The 22,346-nt window shown below is 51.9% G+C and overlaps 3 protein-coding genes across 4 annotated transcripts in view; all 3 read left to right on the top strand.

Moving 5' to 3' along the window:
* The window catches only part of KMT2A (lysine methyltransferase 2A), a 49,111-nt gene extending 32,653 nt beyond the window's left edge, over positions 1-16,458 (top strand). For both annotated transcript variants that reach the window (XM_076358649.1, XM_076358650.1), the window contains 15 exons: positions 561-719; positions 1,009-1,126; positions 1,212-1,290; positions 1,543-1,703; positions 2,505-2,690; positions 3,355-7,666; positions 9,043-9,123; positions 9,654-9,718; positions 10,107-10,277; positions 10,930-11,004; positions 11,312-11,486; positions 11,891-11,998; positions 12,433-12,516; positions 12,903-13,032; positions 13,427-16,458. In XM_076358649.1, coding sequence (XP_076214764.1) covers positions 561-719; positions 1,009-1,126; positions 1,212-1,290; positions 1,543-1,703; positions 2,505-2,690; positions 3,355-7,666; positions 9,043-9,123; positions 9,654-9,718; positions 10,107-10,277; positions 10,930-11,004; positions 11,312-11,486; positions 11,891-11,998; positions 12,433-12,516; positions 12,903-13,032; positions 13,427-13,702 — 6,180 coding nt within the window. In that variant the 3' untranslated portion in view covers positions 13,703-16,458. The remainder of the gene's footprint in view (positions 1-560; positions 720-1,008; positions 1,127-1,211; positions 1,291-1,542; positions 1,704-2,504; positions 2,691-3,354; positions 7,667-9,042; positions 9,124-9,653; positions 9,719-10,106; positions 10,278-10,929; positions 11,005-11,311; positions 11,487-11,890; positions 11,999-12,432; positions 12,517-12,902; positions 13,033-13,426) is intronic.
* A 1,927-nt stretch (positions 16,459-18,385) lies between these two features.
* On the top strand, positions 18,386-19,592 carry TTC36 (tetratricopeptide repeat domain 36). The gene is made up of 3 exons (XM_076358470.1): positions 18,386-18,573; positions 18,832-19,020; positions 19,104-19,592. The coding sequence occupies exons 1-3, from the start codon at positions 18,462-18,464 to the stop codon at positions 19,370-19,372; spliced, it is 570 nt and encodes a 189-aa protein (XP_076214585.1). The 5' UTR covers positions 18,386-18,461; the 3' UTR covers positions 19,373-19,592.
* Positions 19,593-19,935: 343 nt separating this feature from the next.
* TMEM25 (transmembrane protein 25) lies at positions 19,936-22,314 on the top strand. Its single transcript, XM_076358466.1, is given in 8 exon segments — positions 19,936-20,026; positions 20,128-20,231; positions 20,314-20,618; positions 20,620-20,802; positions 20,804-21,146; positions 21,221-21,505; positions 21,607-21,693; positions 21,803-22,314. Coding segments are annotated over 8 exon segments (1,461 nt in total). The 5' UTR covers positions 19,936-19,946; the 3' UTR covers positions 21,877-22,314.
* Positions 22,315-22,346: the final 32 nt, after the last annotated feature.

Genomic DNA, 22,346 nt, shown 5'->3' with positions numbered 1-22,346 from the left:
ACTCCTAAGCAGTCTTAGAAAACGAAATAATCTTCCTATTGTGAATTGGTTGTTGCTTACTTTCCAGAGGAATGAAATGAGACTGGAAGCATGACTAGAAATTAGTTTGTCCAAATTTTGTTTGTTTTAATATTGTGTCAGTTGGTCCTAAATATTTATTAAAAAGGCCGAAGCAGTGGAATAGGACTGCTCTTAGCCAGTAGTAAGCCGCCCACGGGGGGAATACTCTGTGCAGGAGAAATAGCTGAGACATTAATCGGTGAAGGTTGCGAATATGACACTTGGATATGAAGTACAAGCAAGAAAGTCTGAGGCCTGGAGGAACCAGCCTGCAAATGCAAAAGTTGTTCTGCGTGAGGGATCCTTCTTCCTCTCGCCTCCTCCCCCATGTCTCAATTGTGCACGTGAGTCACGGTAGTGAAATGTTACAGCCATGAAGTGGGAGGTGAGGCATTACTCTAAACTTCTGTCTATGCCGAAAAAAACAACTGACGACAGTAATGGTAGCCTGGTTTTAGAAGGGATTAATTTTTACCTTTTTTTTTTTTTTGCTCTTGCAGAGATGTGAGTTCTGCCAGAAGTCGGGAGCCACAGTAGGCTGCTGCCTCACTTCCTGTACAAGTAACTATCATTTTATGTGCTCGCGAGCCAAGAACTGTGTCTTTCTGGATGATAAGAAAGTTTACTGCCAGAGGCATCGTGACTTGATCAAAGGAGAGGTGAGATTCTTCCTTCACACCCTGCCTTGTGTGAAGGTGGGGTTAGCCTGTAACTATAAGCACTTTTTAGGAGTTAACATTGAATGCGTTCCTTACTAACGAGGGCCCGACCGCAGTGCTGTTGAAAAGAGGTCAGCGATACAACCGGCATGGGGAAGTTTGGCAAGTGGTGCCATGTGGCAGTTCAAAAACCAAAAGACCAAACTGAGGATCGAGTTAGACAGACTGCATAGCGTACACGTGGTGGTTCCTTTAAAATTAACGAGTAGTTTTGTGGATTCTTGTTCAGGTGGTTCCTGAGAATGGGTTTGAAGTTCTTCGGAGAGTTTTTGTGGACTTTGAAGGAATCAGTTTGAGAAGAAAATTTCTTAGTGGCTTGGAACCAGAGAACATCCACATGATGATTGGTAAGATCTAGTCTCCGGACACTTGATCCCACCTTTGGTGCTGGTATCTGGTTCACAGAACTTTTCTGTTCCTCTTTCTGCTCAGGTTCAATGACGATAGACTGTTTAGGAATTCTGAATGACCTCTCAGACTGTGAAGATAAGTTGTTTCCCATCGGCTATCAGTGAGTATAAGCTGTTTCATGATTAGATATCTTTTAGTATATTAAATGCCAAACCAGCGCTGAAGTAACATCTGTAAAAATCGACTGTAGCTTTCATACGCTGTTCAGGAATCTTGTGATGCTAGGTGTGCAGCGTGTTGTGCCAGGAAGCCATTGTCCCGCGTAATTTTGAGAAACTGAAAATTTAAAATAGGAATGCTGAGGTTTACTTGACTGTTGAGTAAATTGTTTTATGTTTGAATTAACTTCCAGGTGCTCCAGGGTGTACTGGAGCACAACAGATGCCAGGAAGCGCTGTGTATATACCTGCAAGATCATGGAGTGCCGACCTCCGGTCATAGAACCTGACATCAACAGCACTGTAGAGCATGATGATAACAGAACAATTGCCCATAGTCCAGTTCCCCTTACAGGTAATCTTTTAAGGACTTTCTAAAAGTATATTCTCTATATGTTTTCGCCATAGTTTGTCCTTACCAGAAAGCCAGGTGGCTAGGACCTGTGTCACTTAAACAGATTTGGACTAGAATCCACTTCAGGCTTCCAAATTATGTTACAGCATCTTAAGACTTTAAAAAAAAAAAAAAAGAGCTAAGCTCCTGAGTGTACTGGTAACTTTGAAAACTTGAGCCAAACGAAAGCTACTGTAGTAATGCTTTCTAGTAGATTAGTAGATCTAGTCTACAGATCAGAGATTTTTCTAGTGATCTAAAACTTCAGATTGTACTTCAAGTGTCAGTGTTGGTTTGTAATACGGGGGTTGTTAAATACCGTGTTGAATAGTAGTATTGCGCTGATTCTGTATTTCCAAATTGCTTTCTCTGTATCCCTAGGTGAGTTTAAAAAAAAAAAAAACCAAAACATCTCAACCCTATCCTTTTCAGTTCCCAGAAGGTGAAGCTGTGGAAGATTTTTAAAACATCCTATAATAGTTGTCATTGTCAACATAGAATCTTAAACTTTATTAAAAAATAATGGAATTTCATGTGTAAGCTGAGGGATACTGTATTGCTGCAAGTATTTGAAAGCGTTCTTAGGAGAAGAAACCAGACGTTATCTGATGGCAAGGAATCGGTAATCTGTGACTTTGTGTTTATTTAACAAATACCCTGATTCTCCAAGTGAAACCTGATAGCAATATATACTTTATCAGATCACAGCTTTTAGGATTCAGTGATGGCTTATACTGTTGTCTCTCTTGTGTACAACAACAGAAACTCTACCTAAAGACAGCCGAAATACACCTGAAATTGTAAACCCACCATCACCGGATCGTCCCTTGCATTCTCAGACCTCTAGTTCCTGTTACTATCCAGTGGTCTCGAAGGGTCCCAGGATCAGGATGCCGAGTTACCCATCCACACAGAGGTCTCCCGGCTCTAGGCCGTTACCCTCTGCAGGTATTTCAAGTGCTGTTGACTTTGGTTTTTGGTTTTTGGGGAGTTTTGTTTGTTTGTTTGTTTTGGAAATATTCTTGGTTTGGTTTGTGTCTTTTTTGGCTTCATCCAGAATGCGGTGTTTAGTTTTCTGTTTCTAGACAAAATAGTGAAATGGCAATAGGTTTGAGGGAAGGACAGTTCTGAAAATATACAGTAGAGATGGCCTGTCAAGAAATGTATGACTGAAACAAAAATTTCCCTGGGATGAAGAAAGCAGTGTTTGGGCAATGTAATAGCGGTAATGCAGAAGAGCTGTAATATAAGTTAGGGACTTAATCATCTGGGTCAGTAGTTTTCCAGAGAGAATGGGAAATCTGGTATTGTAATTCAGCTACTATTTCTGTATGAGTGAGTCACGTTTTGTTTCAAACCGATGTTGAAAATGCACAGGTAAAGTTGAGATACAGAACCCTGAGATACAAACTTGTCAACAGTTTGTGGTGAATACTGATTGACGGTATCAGATTTTTAAGACCTATCTCAAGTATCACCATTACGTTAACGCTGTTTGGCTGAAAGGTTTTGCTGCTTTCTAATTTCTTGTGGTTTGTATGAAGGAATTGGGTATGCATTGATTGTGAAGGTTTCGGATCACTTGACAGTCTTTCTTGCCTTATTTTCTCAGGAAGTCCTACCCCAGTGACCCATGAAATAGTGACAGTAGGAGATCCTTTACTATCCTCTGGACTTAAGAGCATTGGCTCTAGGAGACATAGCACCTCCTCTTTGTCACAGCAGCAATCAAAACTCCGGATGATTTCCCCTACGCGAGCCGGGACCACTTACTCCAGGCACAGTGTATCTTCCGCTTCCAGCATGGGGTCCCCTTCAGAACATGAACCAAGCGTCAAAAGTACTGACCGCTTTGTGGGATCAGTGAATGCAGGTACTCCAAGCGCTCCAGTTCAAAGTTCCTCTGGCAGTTCAGGCTCCCAGAAAACAGCGGCTACAAGTGGCGGTAAAACTTACCAGCTGGATGCTTCGCAGTCTACGGAAGGAAAACATTCTAGCAGTTCAGAGTTGATAGCCAAAGGTGCGCCTTCTAAGGCAGAGAAGATGAAAACGCTGACCTCAAAGGACCCAGATTATTCAGCTCATAGTTTCGCTTCTGGAGGAAACTCCAAAATGTCCACTCAACCAACCGGTTCATCGGGTGCAGAAATGAACGTTAAAATAGGAACCTTTCAAGAATGTACAGGATCATTTTCTTCCAAAGAAGCAATATCCTTTCCACCTTTGCATCAGAGAGGCCCAAGGAAAGACAGAGATCAGCACGTGGAACCTGTACAGCCAGAGAAAACGACTGCGGTTGATGAGGTGGATGCGAAGACCTTGAAGTCTGCTGGAGTAAATAGCAGATCTCCTGCAGCAAGCGAGCAGGTAGTTTCTGCCCCTAGAGACAGGCGTCAGAAGGGGAAAAAGTTAATGAAAGACAGTTTTAAAGAGAAGCATTCCCTGAAATCTCTTACAGATTCAAGTCAAGCAGTAGGCAGCGATGAAGGAAACCTGAAACCAGAATTTGGTAATCAGGGTTTGGCAACTGAGCAAATTAGCCAGAGGTTATGTAATAATATTCCTGCTGAAAAAGTTGGCGAGAAGTCTCCACCTTCACAAGGGCCATCTAAAGGTTCTGCAGTGCAGATCGAAGTGGCCTCTAAGGAATCGCAGGCACCTAGAAAACGCACCGTTAAAGTCACTCTGACTCCTCTCAAGATGGAAAGCGAAAACCAGTCTAAAAATGCACAGCAGGAAAGCGACGCTGAACCTCAGTCCGCAGGAGCAGAACTGGCCACTTTGGCAGAGCCCTCCTCAACTTCGGAAAGCCCGGAAGATAACCCTGTAGTTCAGGGAAGTCCAAATGAAGCGCCAGCACAGGAATCTCAGAACAATGCATATGAAAATTTGCCCGTTCAGGATAACAACTTGATGCTCCAGGATGGAACTAAAGCTCAAGAAGAAGGCTCGTACAAGCGGAGGTATCCACGGAGAAGTGCTCGGGCCAGATCCAATATGTTCTTTGGATTGACTCCTCTGTATGGCGTGAGGTCTTACGGAGAAGAAGACATTCCCTTCTACAGTAACTCAACTGGGAAGAAGCGAGGGAAGCGGTCTGCAGAAGGACAAGTGGATGGCGCAGATGACTTGAGCACATCAGATGAAGACGACTTATACTACTATAATTTCACTAGAACGGTGGTTTCCTCGAACACGGAGGAGAGGCTGGCATCCCATAACCTCTTCAGGGAGGAGGAGCAGTGTGATCTTCCAAAAATCTCACAGCTAGACGGTGTGGATGATGGAACTGAAAGTGATACAAGCGTCACGGCAACAACAAGAAAAGTCAGTCAAGTAACTAAAAGGAGCGGTAAAGAGAACGGAACAGAGAACTTAAAGCTAGATAGAACTGAAGAGGCTGGAGAGAAAGTACAAGTCACCAAGAGCTCCACTGTCCACAAGACCGACCCGAAGATTGATAACTGCCATCCTGTGAGCAGGGTTAAAGCGCAAGGTCAGGATTCGCTGGAAGCTCAGCTGAGCTCGTTGGAAACGGGCCGCAGGGCTCACGCCAGCACGCCTTCTGACAAGAACTTACTGGACACTTTTAACACAGAACTTCTGAAGTCCGACTCTGACAATAACAACAGCGATGACTGTGGGAACATCCTCCCTTCCGACATCATGGACTTTGTACTAAAGAACACGCCGTCTATGCAGGCGTTGGGAGAAAGTCCGGAGTCCTCATCATCTGAACTCCTGACGCTCGGAGAAGGTTTAGGCCTCGACAGCAACCGTGGCAAGGATATGGGTTTGTTCGAGGTGTTCTCCCAGCAGCTGCCAACCGCCGAGCCGGTGGATAGCAGCGTCTCTTCCTCCATATCAGCAGAGGAGCAGTTTGAATTGCCGCTGGAGCTTCCTTCCGATCTCTCGGTTCTGACCACTCGCAGCCCTACGGTGCCCAGCCAAAATCACAACAGGCTCGCCGTCATCTCAGAGTCTTCGCTCTCCTCCTCGGGAGAGAGGTCGATGCTTGCCTTGCCTTCCACGGAGTCTGGGGAAAAGAGAGTGACAGTCACAGAGAAATCTGCCTCGGGGGAAGGTGATACAGCTCTCCTGAGTCCAGGAGTAGACCCGAGCCCCGAAGGACACATGACTCCCGATCACTTCATCCAGGGTCACATAGACGCAGAGCATATAGCCAGCCCGCCCTGCGGCCCCGTCGAGCAAGGGCACGGCAGCAACCAGGATTTAACGAGAAACAGTGGGACTCCGGGTATCCAGGTACCGGTATCGCCCACCGTCCCCCTCCAGAGCCAGAAGTACGTGCCAAACTCCACAGACAGTCCCGGCCCCTCGCAGATCTCCAACGCTGCGGTGCAGACAACGCCGCCCCACCTCAAGCCAGCCGCAGAAAAACTTCTGGTAGTCAATCAAAACATGCAGCCACTGTATGTCCTCCAAACTCTTCCCAACGGCGTGACTCAAAAGATACAGTTAACGCCTTCCGTTAGTTCTGCGCAGAGCGTGATGGAGACCAACGCTTCGGTGCTGGGGCCCATGGGGAGCGGGCTTACGCTGGCCACGGGATTAAATCCGAGCTTGCCCTCATCTCAGTCGTTATTCCCTCCCACGAGCAAGGGGCTGCTGCCCATGTCCCATCACCAGCATATGCATCCCTTCCCCACAGCCACTCAGACTGGCTTCCCACCAAACATCAGCAGTCCTTCGCCAGGTCTTCTGATCGGTGTGCAGCCGCCCCCTGATCCTCAGCTCTTAGTGTCTGAAGCTAGTCAGAGGACAGACCTTGGTACCACCGCTTCTACACCAGCTGCTGCCCTGGGCAAGAAACGGCCCATATCTCGTCTGCAGTCACGGAAGAATAAGAAGCTGGCTCCCTCTGGAACCCCTTCTGCTATAGCTCCTCCTGATATGGTCTCCAACATGACCTTAATTAATTTTGCTCCTTCCCAAATTTCCAACCACCCGTTGGATTTGGGAACTATTGCGAATTCAACATCCCACAGAACCGTCCCCAATATTATCAAAAGGTCCAAGTCTGGGGTCATGTATTTTGAGCAAACATCTTTGCTCCCCCAAGGTGGGACCACTGCCGCAGTCGGCACGTCTCCCAGTGTTATCGGGCCAGATGCCAGTCACCTCCCAGCGGGGCCTGTATCAGGCCTAGCATCGAGTTCCTCGGTGCTGAACGTCGTATCCATGCAGGCCACGGCAGCCCCCACTACCGGTGGGTCGGTTCCTGGTCACGTTTTGGGACAAAGTTCGGTAACGTTAACTAGCCCTGGATTATTAGGGGACCTTGGTTCGATAAGCAACCTCCTGATCAAAGCTAGTCAGCAAAGCCTTGGTCTTCAGGAGCAGCACGTGACTTTACCGCCAAGTTCTGGGATGTTTTCGCAACTGGGAGCATCCCAAACTCCGTCTACGGCAGCAATGACAGCTGCATCGAGCATATGTGTTCTGCCTTCAGCACAGACGATGGGCATGACGGTTGCTCCGTCGTCTACTGACCCAGAAGGCTCTTACCAGCTCCAGCATATGACACAACTCTTAGCCAGCAAAACCGGGGTTGCTTCCTCCCAGCTGGACCTTGGCACGGCTTCGGCGACGACGCAGTTGTCGAGCTTTCCGCAGCTGGTTGATGTTCCCAATAATACCGGACTTGAACAAAACAAGGCTTCCTCGTCGGTGATGCATGCCAGTTCAGCATCTCCTGGAGGCTCCCCGTCGTCTGGTCAGCAGTCTGCAAGTAGCTCCGTGCTGGGTCCCACGAAAACAAAGCCAAAAATCAAACGCATTCAGCCGTCGTTAGACAAAGGGAATGGAAAGAAGCACAAAACTTCTCACATGTGGACCAGTTCCTCTGAAGCACACGTTCCCGACAGAGGGGCCATTGCCGTACCCCAGGTCTCGGCTACAGGGTAAGAGGAGTGTTTGATTTTGCTCGTCCCTGAGGTTTTGTAACAGCATAAGGAAGAATCTCGCACTAGTTTTACAGCAAATTTTCCTTGTGAATGATAACTTCTGAGGTAAAAACCCCAGCTGCCAACAGAAAGCAAAACTCTGAAGGAGTTAGTAGAACTTTTACCTCTGGAAAGGGAAGGATGAAAAAAAACTAAGACTCTGGGGGTCAGGGTTATGAGGACTTTATGCATCGTTGACAGCTCTGGCAAATTAAAGAGGGTTTTAGAGAGAGATCAGTAGAGAAAATGGCACTCAAAAGGGTGACGGGTTCTATTCCTTCATGTTGTTAATGTGTGTAAGTGCTCTAGAAGTTTTAATTGTACTATCAGCAGTGTGCTAAGGCACCGAAATGACGCACCGTTACGGTGCTGCCTTGATCATTCCGATTACAGAATTTAAACCGCATGCCAGTTTCTGTGAGCTTAGCGTCTCTCCAGCATGCGGTTTATTCTTCCTGTCCCTCTTCCCTCCTCTTCAGTCCCTACAGGCAGGAGGGGCTGGGGAGGAACTGGGACAACAGGGAGAGTCTCACTCTCTACTTTGTCAGAACAGCAGAGCGTGCACTTGTCTCTCGCAGTAGAGGATTACTTTCCAGACCTTAAATTACATGTGAATTGGCTCTTTGAAATATGGATCTGTAGAGAGACTAAGGGCTGTCGGTCTGTTTTACATGCAAAACTAGACAGTTTTATCCCTGTAGTCCATAGCTGTGTCTTAGTATCACACTGCCAACGATTGCGCGTTTCACCAAAGATGTTGCACTGCTGACTTTCAATCCTGGCTGCCTGAGAGAACTCTCCAAAACGATTGCTGATACTAAAAGACAGTAACATCCAGCTTTTGGTAACCGAGCAGTACTGCCCATCGCTTGCGTAATTCCTTGATCATCTTGATGTCTTGTAATAGGTCTGGTTCTTAAACCATTGATCCAAAACTCTTTCGACAGCTTAACCTTTTAAAATAGCTTTTTTGTGTTGCTGACGCTTGGCAATTTGTTTTAGTCTGTAGATGTTTTCTGTAGCTGTTTCCGCATTCCGCCATGCACCTCTTGACTCCTGAGCTCATTGCTTATGGTTGCTCAGGCATGTTTCTCTTGCACCCGGATTCATGCTCCTCCTTCCTCTTGAAGTGCAGGCCTTGATTCTGATGCGATGCTGGAAGTGTGATCTGGTTCCTCGTACCTTAGGAGCAGTTGTTACTACTTCTGTAGTTCTGCTGAACTGCCCAATCGCTCGTGGCCACTCCCAGTGGCTCTGTTACTGCTTTCCAGTCTCGTTTATGGCACGTATGGCTTGGCAGGTATTTTGAATGTTCCTAAATCTTTTTTTTCCAGGACTCCTGCTATGAAGGCAGATACGCAGGATGCAGCAAGCGTAGATCAGCCATCACAGAAACAATGTGGCCAGTCTGCAGGGTAAGCTTCAAACAGACCTTCCCATCAGATTCTGCTCGCTTTGAGCTTAAGGAAATTTATCCAGAGAATGGGAGAGGTCTTACTTTGGTAGTTAAAATGTCTTGGGAGCTTTCAGTCTGGAACGAGCGGTCGCATTTAGTTGCAGTATGGAGCCATTTTTTAAGTTAAGTTGCATATAGCTCTGGGAAGCTTACTGCTTGCTGAGAACAAGACTACTCATACAGTTTTGGCTGATCGTATGTTAGCATACGCCTTATTACTGAGTAGGGCTAATGCAAAGAACAGGTCACAGACTGTTAAATTAGACTGCTTCCCACAGACTGATAGATGCCTCAAAAATAAATGCTACTGAGTAGAATCTTTGTACTTGTTTGTTTCCAACTGAACTGATGTTAGAACATTCGATCTGGAAGAAGGTTCTTGTACCTCTGTCTAGTTCTCAGATTTTGTAGGTGAGTGTTCAGGGCTGGTGAGGAAATGAGGTAGGTTGTTAAATATTTTTCTTTGTGTTCACTTCCTTCCCTCCCAAGGCAAACGGCAGTCCTCCCCGAATCTCAACCAACACAGAACTCAACAAATGAGCAAGAAAATGCAGGTATGTCGCTTCTTCAAAAGCACCGAGTCCTGGGATTCTCCAGGACTGGGAAATGAGTACCTTGAAGGTGTGTGAAGATTTCTGTGTCTCGTTCTCTCAGGAAAAACCTCAGAGCTAATAGTCACGTTGTTCTTGCTTTGAAGGGAGGAGAGGTTTGTTTGCTATTAATAGATACTGGACAAATGGTTACGTCTCTATTTTTAGTTTGTGGAAATTTCAGCACTTGAGATTTCACACTCTTACTACAATACTGTCTAGATTTTTTTTCCTGGATGGATTTACTGGTCAAAAAGCAAGTTAGTAAGTAGTTTTCAGTTGTGGACCAACCAGTGGAAAAAACATCGTTCTACCCAAATTCCATCTTCATGCTGGCTTCTGTCTTTTCTAGGCTCAAAAGCTCTCGAGGAAGAAGAGAGCACTTTCAGCTCCCCACTTATGTTTTGGCTTCAGCAAGAACAAAAGAGGAAAGAGTGTCTTGGTGAGAAGAAGCCAAAGAAAGGTTTGGTTTTTGAGATCTCTAGCGATGATGGTTTTCAGATCTGCGCAGAAAGCATTGAAGGTGAGAACTGTGCGGTTTTGGTTGTACTGGTTTTAGCTTTCCTTCTAGAAGTAAAATTATGACTTCTGAGGATCTGTTACTTGCTTTTTTTTTATCGATTAAAAAAAACAAAACCAAAAACAAACAAAGCCTCTTGATTTACGGCCCTAGAACAATCCTAGTTCCTAGCGACGTCTGGATTATATCGAAAAATTTTGGTGGTGGTTTTTCCTTTTAATCACTGTCCCATTTTGTTTTATCAATTGACCGATGGTGTTGAACCATATTTTGTCAAGAAATAGCCGGTGCGGATCAGACAGTAGGGTATCTAGACTTTTCATCCAGACCAATTGCTGAAGACGCTTACTTCCCTTTGTGCCAAAGTGAATTTTGGGGAGGATGGAAGCAATCGGGTCCAAGGATCTTAGTTTATGGCCCATGAAAGGATGCAAACTTCATGTTCTCCAATTAGCTTATTGAAATACGAGCGTTTTGTTGGAAAACAGCATACTGCACACGTACATAGAAGTCTACCGACGGTATGTTGTTTCACTGGAAACCTGATAAGATGTGACAAAATAAGAGGCATAGCAGGGCACCTGTTTTGGCAATCCTCAGTGCCCAGCGCTCGGATACTCTTTCACTCTCTCGTGTTCTGTTTGTGTGACTGCAGATGCCTGGAAGTCCCTGACTGACAAAGTTCAAGAAGCCCGTTCTAATGCCCGCCTGAAACAGCTGTCTTTTGCAGGTAATATCCAGCGCCAAACTCATTTCTACTGCGCTTTTGAACGGGTGAGAGCAAACCGATCTTTCTGTGAGCGTCTTAGGGTTCAAAGTCCTAAGAGTTTCAGTTCAGCTGCTAACTGCTTTATGGAGGATAATTTCTTCCTGATGAAACGATTGCAAACTCTTACAGGGAATGAACTAGCCGATACGGTGCTTCTGTGAAAATTGCGGGCTCGCACCAACGTTGTATGTAACAAGCTGTTGTATCCTCCTGCTCCAAGTCTGCATTGTCAGTTGGGTTTTTTGTTGCGCTCCATTTCTTGTTCCAGGTGTGAATGGTTTGAGGATGCTGGGGATTATCCACGATACTGTCGTGTTCCTGATTGAGCAACTGTACGGAGCAAAGCACTGCCACAACTACAAGTTCAGATTTCATAAGCCAGAGGAGGCCAACGAACCTCCTCTGAATCCGCATGGCTCTGCTAGGGCTGAAGTCCACTTGAGGCAAGTGTGAGCTTTGTCGTTGTTAAGGTTAACGGCCCATTTGCTCGATTAACTAACTCCGTGGCAGGGCACAAGGAACAAATCTCTACAGCGCTAAAGCTCTCGGTTAAAAAGAAACGTTAGCAACTTTCTCGTGTAGGTCAGTTATATTGCATCTTCCGAGTCTGCACATTTTTCTGTGCCACTTTGTTGACCGTTGCTTTGTTTAACAAAGCTTCCCTGGCTGGTGCTTTTATTCACGGTTCTCGGAAACTGTTGTGTGTTACCCTGATGCGTAGAAGGCTCTAAGAGAGGACAGACTGGAGAAGGCGTAAAGCAGTAAACGCGTCAAACTGTTGTGGCAACCACGTGTTTATTTTATTTAGCCAGTAAAACAAACTTCCTTTCCTCTCTTGAAATTGCAGGAAATCTGCATTTGATATGTTTAATTTCTTGGCTTCTAAACACCGACAGCCGCCAGAGTACAACCCAAATGATGAGGAAGAGGAAGAAGTACAGCTGAAATCAGCCCGGTACGCAGCAGGGTTTAAAGGTTCAAAGGGGAAAACAATGCCGTGCTGTTAAAACGAGCTGATCATCGGGCTTAGTTACGCATTGTGTTCTTTGAGGTGCTGTTTAAAACTTGAAAGCTACCGAGCACTAGCAAATATGGAGGAGACTCCTACAATAGCAAGAGAACTGACAGCCGAAGGTGACCACCAGACCAGTCTTCCTTTGAATGTTTCTTTTCCTTGCTAATGTAAAACAATCTGATGAGAATTTGGGCAGAAAAGGGAGGAAATGATCTTTTACATATATATAAAAGCACTGAATTAATTTTGATTGTGTTCTCAGTGGGCTGCAGCGTCACAGTGTCTAAATTATTATATCTTGGAAAGTATCCCGATCCTACGTGGCACAGACTCCCAAATAAAGGTCATCGCTTAGCAGCGTCTCTTTGTTCTAGGAGGGCGACTAGTATGGATCTGCCAATGCCCATGCGCTTCCGACACTTGAAGAAGACCTCCAAGGAGGCGGTCGGCGTCTACAGGTACGGTTTTGCTCTGGTACCGCTGCCTCTGGGACAGAGGAAGGTGAAAACTGGAAACTTTCTATGAAGTGAGACTGCGAAATTGAGGGGAAAAAGCAGGTTTGGGGTTTTTCCCTCCTCCTTCTCCCCGCCCAAGTTACGTATTTGAAAAGTTATCCTCAGCACAGACTGCTTATTCCTTGCTGGCTTACCTTGGTGATAGCTAAGGCATGTGCTCAGGAGCGGGCAGGAGAGACCTAGTGTTGTTCTTGTTAGCGTTACGTCATGGAGGAGTAACGATACCGCAGTGATCCTCGTAACAAATAACCTGTTTTCTGCAGCGTTTGCAATCTTAATGTTTCTGAGCTTCGCTTGTATCGTTTGAAATGTTCGCTTCGCTTTTTTAGGTCTCCCATCCATGGCCGGGGTCTGTTCTGCAAAAGGAACATCGATGCAGGTGAGATGGTGATCGAATATTCAGGCAATGTCATTCGCTCCATCCTCACTGACAAACGAGAGAAATACTACGACAGTAAGGTGAGTTATGGGCTTTCGTAGAAGTTCTTAAAGAGTTTGGGAGAACTAGAAAGTGGCTGTGAAGGTAGGACAGGCTTATGCGAAGACTGCGTTTGGAACATCACGAATTGGGATTACAGACTTCTCAGGATATTTCCATTCTCGCTGGAGCTCTAGAGGCCCTTCTTGTTTTCCCCTGTGCGCTGGGAAGGGTCTCGGTCCAGTCTTAGCGTGGCAGATCCGAAGAGCGCGAGGATGAAATGATTCAAGCGCGAGCTTACGAAGACAAGTGGAGAGAGGTTGCAGATACTCTTAAAGGCTTGACTTTTGGTTGCTGTAATGAGCTAGGTTGTCTGCTAGGGTGGCTCTGTCTTCACTTCCCTGACCTAACCCTCCTTCTGTCCTCCGTGCGTAGGGGATCGGTTGCTACATGTTCCGCATTGACGACTCTGAAGTGGTGGATGCCACCATGCACGGGAACGCGGCCCGCTTCATCAATCACTCCTGCGAGCCCAACTGCTACTCCCGGGTCATCAACATCGATGGCCAGAAACACATTGTCATCTTCGCCATGCGCAAAATCTACCGAGGGGAAGAGCTGACGTACGACTACAAGTTCCCCATTGAAGACGCCAGCAACAAACTGCCCTGTAACTGCGGCGCCAAGAAGTGCAGGAAGTTTTTAAACTAGAACTTCCGTCAGCTGCAAGTGAGCCCTGAAGGGCCTGGGGCGAACCAAAGCTTCAAGTGAACCCCTCCCCGGCCGTTCAGACAGGACGGGGAGGCCGGAGGCAGGAATGAGGATCGGCTGGGCTCAGGGACCTGACTGGCGGCTGTGTTTCTCTGTCAGAGTCCACATCTTCATGTCTCGCATGCGCACACTTACCCTTGTGAAAGACACGGGCGACTGGAGAAGATCCTCAGCGTGATTATGTTTTTGCTATTCTCATTTCCCCCCCGCCCCCGGTATTTGTTTCGCAGCGTGGGGCTGGTGAGCGAGCGGGAGAGGGGAGGGGAGGTCAGCCCAGGCCCAAGCGTGGGGGAGCGATCGCGGGTCCTGTCCCTCTGTCCCTCTCTGTCTCTTGGCTCAGAGTGCTGAACGTGGCGTTCTCCTCCTCCGCCTCGTTCGAGGGCTGTGTCAGAAGTTCGGTAGCACGGTGTTTGAGTGAGCTTTCCTCCTAGGGAGAGAGACTGCGCCCCGCCAGCCAGCTGCCCCGAGGACTGTGCGCGTGTCTGTGGTTCCTTGTGCTACGCGTCTGCAAAACACTAGTTGTGGGTCGGCCGGCGTACTGCGTGGCCTGGGGGGCCTGGTGCGTTGCATGGGTCTGGCTTGTCTGGTTTCATCTAGGAAGGCCGAACCGGGGAGAGCGGAACAGAGCAGCCCGCAGCTAGACTGAAGAAGGCTTGGCTAGCGCTTCGCTCCAAAATCCCTGCCCGAGCGCAGGGGAATTCCTGGCATTCTTTGGCGGAGAGAGGGCTTGTGCCAACAGCTACGGCGCTGTAAATCTTTGCGAGCAAAGGCTTCCTCTCAGCAGCGCCCTCCCTCTCTGGCTTTGGAGGTGGGAAGTAGTCCTTTCCCCGGACCTGTCCCCAGCAGCCGGCTTCCTCCTCTACCCAGCGAGCTGAAGGCGCGTCCAGCTGGCGGTCTCTGCCGCCGTGGAGCTGGTCCGAGGGACGGATGTCTCTAGGGAGAGAAGGGGAGTGAGAGCCGGCTCCAGGGTTAGCTGCCTACCGCTGTAGAGCAGGAGCTAGGAAGGACTTGCGTGGAGGCTCCCACGGGATCGGCTCTGCTCAGCCTCGCTGCAGTGCCCTGGGGCCAGGTGGGGAGCGATCCGGTAGGCAGGCGCCTGTCGCGGTCCGTCTTCCGGGTGCAGTCGCGTCGTCTTCCCCGAAAGGCAGGGGAAGAGGCACCAAAACGGAGCACGGGTTCTCTGCAAAGGCAAGGCCAAACGCTAACCAGCCTCGTCTGCGCCAGGCAGCATCCAGAAACGCATAGGAAGTAAATTGGCGATTGGCGCGGTCGAAATTGCTGTGGCTGAGGAACCGAGCTTGTTTCAAGCGAACCAAAAGACACTATCGTCCCGGTTAAAGTAGCGTAAACCCTCCTCCCATTTGGGTCTGCTCCGCGCCTCCAAAACCAACACGGAGAAGGAAGTGAAAAGCCCCAAGCCTAACAAATGACAACATTGGATTTTACTCTGTTCTGTTTACAGTTTAGTATTTAAGGTTTTATAAATGTAAATATATTTTGTATATTTTTCTATGAGAAGCACTTCATAGGGGAAAGCACTTATGACGAGGCTTTTTAAACAGTGGTATTATCCTAATTTAAGAGAATCTCTTTTTAATGATTTTTTTATTTTCATAGGACGGTTATAGGAAATACCTGGCTGGACACAGTCTGATCCTTTCTCCAGAGAGGGGGGGTACACTTTATTTTTATTTTTTACTCTTGTTCTGCCTTTTTGACTTCAGTAACTGTTTCCAGGAGGTTTGGCTGGACCTTAAACTTTATTTACCTGTCAAGATGGGGGCGGGAGGGAGAATTGCCCAGCTTAGGAGAAGTTTGACTGTCTGAAGGACTGTCCGTGGCCCCGGGCGGGAGGCGTGATTCTGCCTCGCCCTGCGCTGGCATCCTCTGTGTATTTAAAGAGGAGAAACGCGAGAGACCTGACCCTCGATACCTCTTTTGCCGGGAGGCTGGTCCGGGGCACGCGCCTCATCCCGCAGTCTCTCTCCTGAAGGCAGGTGAGTTTTTCCGTGCAGAAGGGAACGTGGGAGGCGCCCTCGCTTTTCCAAGCTGTCCCTGTGGGTAGGTCAGCAGCCGTTCTGGGAGCCGGCGGGTTGGAGGGCTGCTCTGAAACGGCATCGGCAGTTGGTGAGAAAGGGACGGGAGTGCCTGCTGACTCCCCAGTACTCGCAGTGGGGCGCCCCGAATCCACACCCGTCGGGCCCCGAGACCTCTTCCTCTGACCTGGGAACTGAAATAGGGCGCTCGGAGGGTCGGGAACTGCCGGTTTCCTTTCGTTATTGCACTGTGTGATGATTATTTGGTGAGAACTGTTGAAAGAAAAGTCAGATTGACGCTGCATTTGTTACTGAGATGATTTGATGCACTGACAGTTTGGGAACGCACATACCTTGAGGAGGCCGAAGAGCGCATGCCCGGGGACCTCAGCCCCGTGTCCCCGGGCACGGCTGCTCCCGGTCCTTTTCCTTCCCTGTTTCTGACGGCAGTGCTGGGGGACAGCCCTCGCCTTGGCGAAGCCCGTGAATTTATCCGAGTAGCTCAGCTCCGCCGTGTTTTCTCTCGCCCATGCTGCTGCCGCGTCCCAGTGGCGGAGGAGGAGCGTCTTCCCCGGCAAGTGGATCCCTTCCCTCTGCCTGGCTGCGGGAGGAGGCTCCGGCTGGGAAGCGCTGCCCAAAGCCCACCCCGCGTAGGGAAGAGCTGGGGAGGAGGCGGGGGGGGGGAGGGGGGGGGGGCGTGCTGTGGGAGCCCCCCCGAGAACCGAGCGCCAGGCACCTCTCCTCCCGCGAGGACCGGTCGAGCCCGTGGGTCCGGCTGGCTGTCCGCTTTGCTGCTATACCCGTCGCGGCTGCCTCGGCGGGAGCCGCTGTGGCCAGTGAAACTGTCTGTACCCCCGGGAAGCTGCGCTGCGCCTCGCGGCGAGCCCGGGCCCTTCGGGACGAGCGGCGGCGGGGCAGGGAGAAGCCGTGGCAGCGAGCGGGTGGGCTCGCCGCCGCCTGCCTGCCCCTCGACCCTGTCCTGCCCGGGCTGTCGGTGAGCGCAGCGCAGCTCCTCCGTGTATGAATGTATATTTTATAAGGACTGACGCAGATCACGGCATCTGAAAATACTAAAAAAAAAAAAAAAAAAGAAAAAAAGAAAAAAAAAAGGAACCTTAGGGCGTTTATTTTTCTTTGTACAAACCGAGGTGGTGTTTTTTTAAAGGAAAAGCGGGTCATCGCAAAGGGCTGGGTCTCTTTTCTTTCTGGTTTTCTTTCATTTCAAAGCAATACCAGGTTCTTCAGCGAGACGGTCTTTGTGCAGAATCATGCCATTCGAACCCATACTACTGGTCCACTCTCGACACTCGCGAGTTTTTTTTATAACTATAAATACGATATATATAGGAACTAATATAGTAATGCACCGTGTAATGAAGCCTAGTTCAGTATCGGTCCATGGCTTTTAATTCTCTTAACACTATAGATAAGGATTGTGTTACAGTTGCTAACGACGGCCGGGAAAGCCACGCCGCGCGTTCCCCGCCGGGCGGCAGCTCCCGGGGCGAGGGCTGCCGGGGACCGGGAGCGGGCAGCCGGGCCTTTCCCGGCCCTCCTTGTTACCAGTCAGTACTTGTACAACTTGGTTTCTTCCTTTTCTTCCTCTCGTTTTGGTTATGAATGTTGGGGAACCACCTGCATATAGGGAAAAAAAAAAAAAAAATGTGCTCCGTGCTTTCCTGGTATCTTTTTAACGAGGTACAGTAGCTTTGTCTATCAACCGAGAACTATACTTGTGGTGTTTCTTTTATTGAACCTAACAGTCTCTTTAGTAAATACAGGTAGGTGAATAATTGTTTCAAAAAAAAAAAAGGCAAAAAAAAAAAAAAAAAAGCTCTGCAAAGGCAAGGTTATGTTCTAGAGATACATTTCTTGACAACTTATCATGTATAACAAATCTCTTCTTTTCTTTCTTGTGTTCTTCCAAGCTTCTGGTTGTTTGTTTGTTTTTGTTTTGGTTTGTTTTTTTTTTTTAAAGAGGAAACGTGTCTAAAGTACATCAGTGTTAATTCCCTGTCACAGGGAAGAAGGAAATACTTTAATAGTTTAAAAAATGCTGAAAGCTCTGCAAAAGACTGAATGTAAAAATAAAAAAGTGTACATAGTTGTAAAAAACAAAAAAAACAAAGGAGTTTTTAAACATGTTTATTTTCTATGCACTTTTTTTTATTTAAGTGATAGTTTAATTAATAAACATGTCAAGTTTATTGCTGCAGAGGGTTGCTCTCGATTTCTTCTTGAGGGTTGAGAAGCAGCTTCCCCCATGTCACTTCTCCTCCTCCTGGAAACTCGCGGGGGGACGGGAGCACCCGGCCAGTGGCTGCCGCTGTGGACGCCCCGGGGCTGCACGGGGCATTCGGGGCCGCTTCCCCTCTCCGCCGCCCCCAGACCGCGGTGGGGTTTTCAGTGGAGAGGCGCTCGGCTCCGGCTCGCCGCGGCCGGTGTGCACGGGTCACCTTGGGAAGCTGCAGGTCTTCCAGCTGGGCTGCTGCTGCCTCTGGGAACCGGCCAGGCGGCGGGGCCTCGCTCCCGGGCTGGGATAGGATGGGGAAGGGTGAAGTGGTGCCAGTGGTGTGAACGTTAACCTGCCGGAGGCCACCTGCCGGAGGCCGCCCGCCTGCGCCCTGCGGCCCAGCCACGGGGGTCTCGGCACACAGGGCGCCATGGCCACGGCGAACGACAGGGCCGTCCTGCAGACCATCTTTAACCCCAGCACCCCTTTTGGGGATATCCCTGGGCTGGACGAGGAGGAGGAGGAGGACGCCCAGGAGGAAGGTGAGGCGATGCTGCCTCGGGTTCTTGCCGGAAACTGGCAGCGGGGTCCTTGCGCTGCCACGGAGCGGGTGGGCAGGGGAGGGAGGCTCAGCTGGCTGGGAGCAGCCCCTGCCCGAGGCTGGACCCCGGTGCCCTGCCGGTGCCTGTTCCTGCCCCGGGAGAGAGGGGGGTGCAGGATGGGCCCTGGGTCTGCTCCTCCCGCGGTGTCCTGGTGCCGGCCACTTCCCCGGCCATGGGCTCCCCTTTGCGCCACCGCAGGGGAAGCCTTTGTGCCGGAGCTGCTGGAGCAGGTCCGGGACCTAGAGCTGCAGGGGGTTTCTGCCGCCGAGTCAGGAGACGTGAGCACAGCCCTGGAGAGGTTCAGCGAGGCCATCCGCCTGCTGCCCGAGCGCGCCTCCGGCTACAACAACCGGGCCCAGGCCCTGCGGCTCCAGGGAGACGTGGCAGGTGAGCAGTGCTGGTGCGGCCGGGTCGCAGGCAGCCCCCCGGTACCCCCAGCCCACCCCGACGCCTTTCCTCCCCCTGGCCAGGCGCCCTGCAGGACCTGGACGCAGCCATCCGCCTGAGCCGGGGCTGCGGCCGTGCCGCCTGCCAGAGCTTCGTGCAGCGCGGCCTGATCCACCGGCTGCAAGCTCGCGAGGATGACGCCCGGCGGGACTTCGAGCGAGCGGCACGGCTAGGCAGTGCCTTCGCCCGGCAGCAGCTGGTGCTGCTGAACCCCTACTCGGCACTCTGCAACCAGATGCTCTGCGAGATGCTGGGGCGGCTGCGCAACCCCGGTGGCACTGGGAGCGAGTGAGAGGGGCAGGAGACGGGCGAGGCAGCGCGTGGGCCAGGCAGAGCCGTGCTCCTGGGGTGGCCCAGGCGGGCACCTCCTGGCCGCCAGAAAAGGTCCATCTCCGGTGCCAGAGATCCTGTTCCTCCTCCTCCTTGGCTGACAGCCAGGGACGGGAAGTACCGAAGTGCCTTGCTTTGTCTCGGCTCTGCTCCACCCTCAATAAACCTCCCTGTGTCCCTGACACTTGGGCTCTGCTTGCAGCGTTCCGGGCGGTCGTGGCGTTATTCCCGTGCATGCACAGCCCTGCTGAGATGGGCGGCCCCATGGGTGCAAGGCTGGGCCGAGCAGGGGGCCGAGTCCCTCTCCGTTGAAGAGGGGAGATGGGGGGCACGGGGACGTTCGTCCTCTGCTCTGGCTGGGTGGTCTCTGGCCACCCTCATGTGCGCCAGAGCCGTGCTCGGAGCCTCCGGGCGGCAGGACTGACCCCGCTGCTGCAGCAGCTGTGTGCAGCACCAAGCCTCGCTTGGGGAAGGCGGCTGCGGGGGCCTAGCGAGAGGGATGCTCACAGCTGTGCTGGGGACCGCCCCTGCGCTGCATGCAGAGCCCTGCGTGCCAGGGCTCAGGCGCAGAGCCGCACTGCAGGCTAGGCTGGACGGGGCAGCGGCAATGCTCCAGGTAAGGTGCAGCCTGGCCGCATCCTCTAGCTGTGTGCCGGGATGCCGGGGGCCCAGTGCGGGGCCGGCCCCGTGGCCCTGCTCCAGCTGCCTCTCTCCTAGCGCTGAGCGCGGCTGGCGTGCGATGGGGCATCCCAGGGGCTCGCCGGGGGCTGCCCTCGCCTGCCTGCTGCTGCTGCTCGGTGTCCCGGTGCTCTGCTCGGCAGGTGAGGCTGCGGTGGGGTCCGGCATACGGCTGCAGCAGCGGGACCCCGCTGCGGCTCTGATGTGCTGCGGGTTCTCCGGCAGGGCTGGGGGAGCCGGGCCCCACCATCAATGGGCAGCTGCTAGCAGCGTGCACGCTGCGGGAGGAGGAGAGCCATGCCTTCACCTGCCGGGCCCCCCGGCCGGCCCCTGGCGCCGCGCTGGCGTGGTACCTCGATGGCCGGAAGCAGGAGGCAAATTGCTCGGCTGCAGGTGCTGCCAGCACCCTCACCCTCACTGCCCGGCGCACTGACCGCGAGCTCAACTGCTCCCTGATGGACCCGGCCTCTGGGGAGACCTACAATGCTTCTGTCCTCCTCGACGTGCAGTGTAAGGTCCGCGGCACCGGCCCTGCTTGGGCCAGAGGTGCAGGGAGGGCGCGTGGGGCTGCTGCCTGGCCGGAGCAGGTCCATGACCTGCGTCCATCACAGCTGTAGCGGGGCAGCGTCTCATCGGTCCTGCGCAAATGCGGCTGACGAGTGCTCCTGGCCCCTGGCGAGACAAATCCTGCTCCTGGCTGTGCTGCCCCCGTCCCCGGCTGCCCCCCGTCCCTCCTGCTTGTCTCACTGCCTGTGTTTGTTGCCCAGATAAGCCGGAGATCCTGCGGGCAGGTGCCCGCTACCAGGAGGTCGAGGGCGCTGGGCTCTTCCTGGTGCTCTTTGTGCTGGTGCAAGCCAACCCGCCTGCCAGCATCACCTGGGTGGACCAGGATGGGCACGTGGTGGCCAACGCCTCCGAGTTCCTCCTCCTGGGTGCCACGCGTTACCCGGGGCTGGCCAACCACTCACTCCGTGTCCACCTCGGCAGCGCAGCCGGCAACTTCTCCGTCAGCGCTGCCAACAGCGTGGGCGTCACCACTGCCTCCCTCCTGCCCCCGGGTAGGTGCCGGGGGGGCAGGCACGAAGCAGCAGCCCTGTGGAGGGGTGCTGAGGGGGCTGCACTGCCCGTGCAGGTCTGCTGGATGCCCGCGTGGAGCTGCCCCTCCTGGGGATTGCCGTCGGAGCCGCCCTGGCCCTGGGCGCCCTGCTGAGCCTGGGCTCCTGCGCCGCCTGCCTGGCGTGTCGCCGGGCCAAGCCGGTGCCAGGTAAGGGGCGAGCGGGAGGGAGCAGCCCCCTCAGCCAGTGCTCCCATTGCAGCGGCTCTGAGCACCCGCAGCCCCGGGGTGGGCATCTGCCCCGCCAGACCCAGTCCCTGCCGCCCGACCTGCACCTCGGTGACCTCACGCAGGAGGCTGGAGGTAAGACCCTGAGGTGCCAGTGCAGAGGGACACGCGGGGCCACGGGTCCTGCCTAGGTGAGGGTTAGATATCCTGGCTCTCACCCCTTTCCTTCTCCACAGCTTCCCCCAGGGATGTGGGAGCCGGTGCCGGGGGAGAGGAGAGCACCCTGCCGGGGCTGGACAACTCCCTGGTCCTCAGCAAGCTCGGTGAGGGGGCGCAGGGGGGCAAGCGGCCCCCTGAAAACCATGCTGTGGGGATGCCAGCCTCCACGGCTGCCCCAAAAGGCGACGGCAATGAGCTGTCTTTGTCCTGCAGGTTTTGTCCAGCTCCCGATGTCCGGGCGCATCTACAAAGTGCCCAGCGTGAGCAGCGACGAGATCTGGCTGTGAGACGCGGCGTGGTGCCCGTGAGCCAGGGCTGCCCGGCACCAGGTACGTACCAGCCTCTGGAGAAGCGCAGCCGAGGGTGCCGGGGAGGCCGTGCTGGGTGGCGGGCGCCGACCAGCCCCCGGCTATACGTTAAGCTACGCACTGCAGGTCTCGGTAGCTGCGCCGTTAGCCAAGGCATGTTTTTATGTAGCCCGTGCACTTTACGCAATAGGCTATTATAATCAAAACGCATCGAAGCTGTTTATAGCCAGACTCTGCTAAGCTGCTAGCGCTGCGATTCCTCCCGGGGTAAGGCCAAGCACCAGCCTTGCTTTAGCAGGTTCGTGGCCTGCTTGCTCCGTCATCCTCTCCGCCCCTGCCAGAGCTGTGGCAGACGGGTGGGCAGGCGGCAGGGCAGGGGCTGGAGAGAGTCATCCCAACAGCAATAAACTAAACTTGAGCGTCTGTGTGGTGCCGCGCTGGTTATTTCT

The sequence above is a fragment of the Aptenodytes patagonicus genome, chromosome 23, assembly GCF_965638725.1.
Source record: "Aptenodytes patagonicus chromosome 23, bAptPat1.pri.cur, whole genome shotgun sequence".
Lineage (NCBI taxonomy): Eukaryota > Metazoa > Chordata > Aves > Sphenisciformes > Spheniscidae > Aptenodytes > Aptenodytes patagonicus.
Note: the sequence above shows the minus strand (reverse complement) of the source record. Positions and strands in the feature narration are given on the sequence as shown.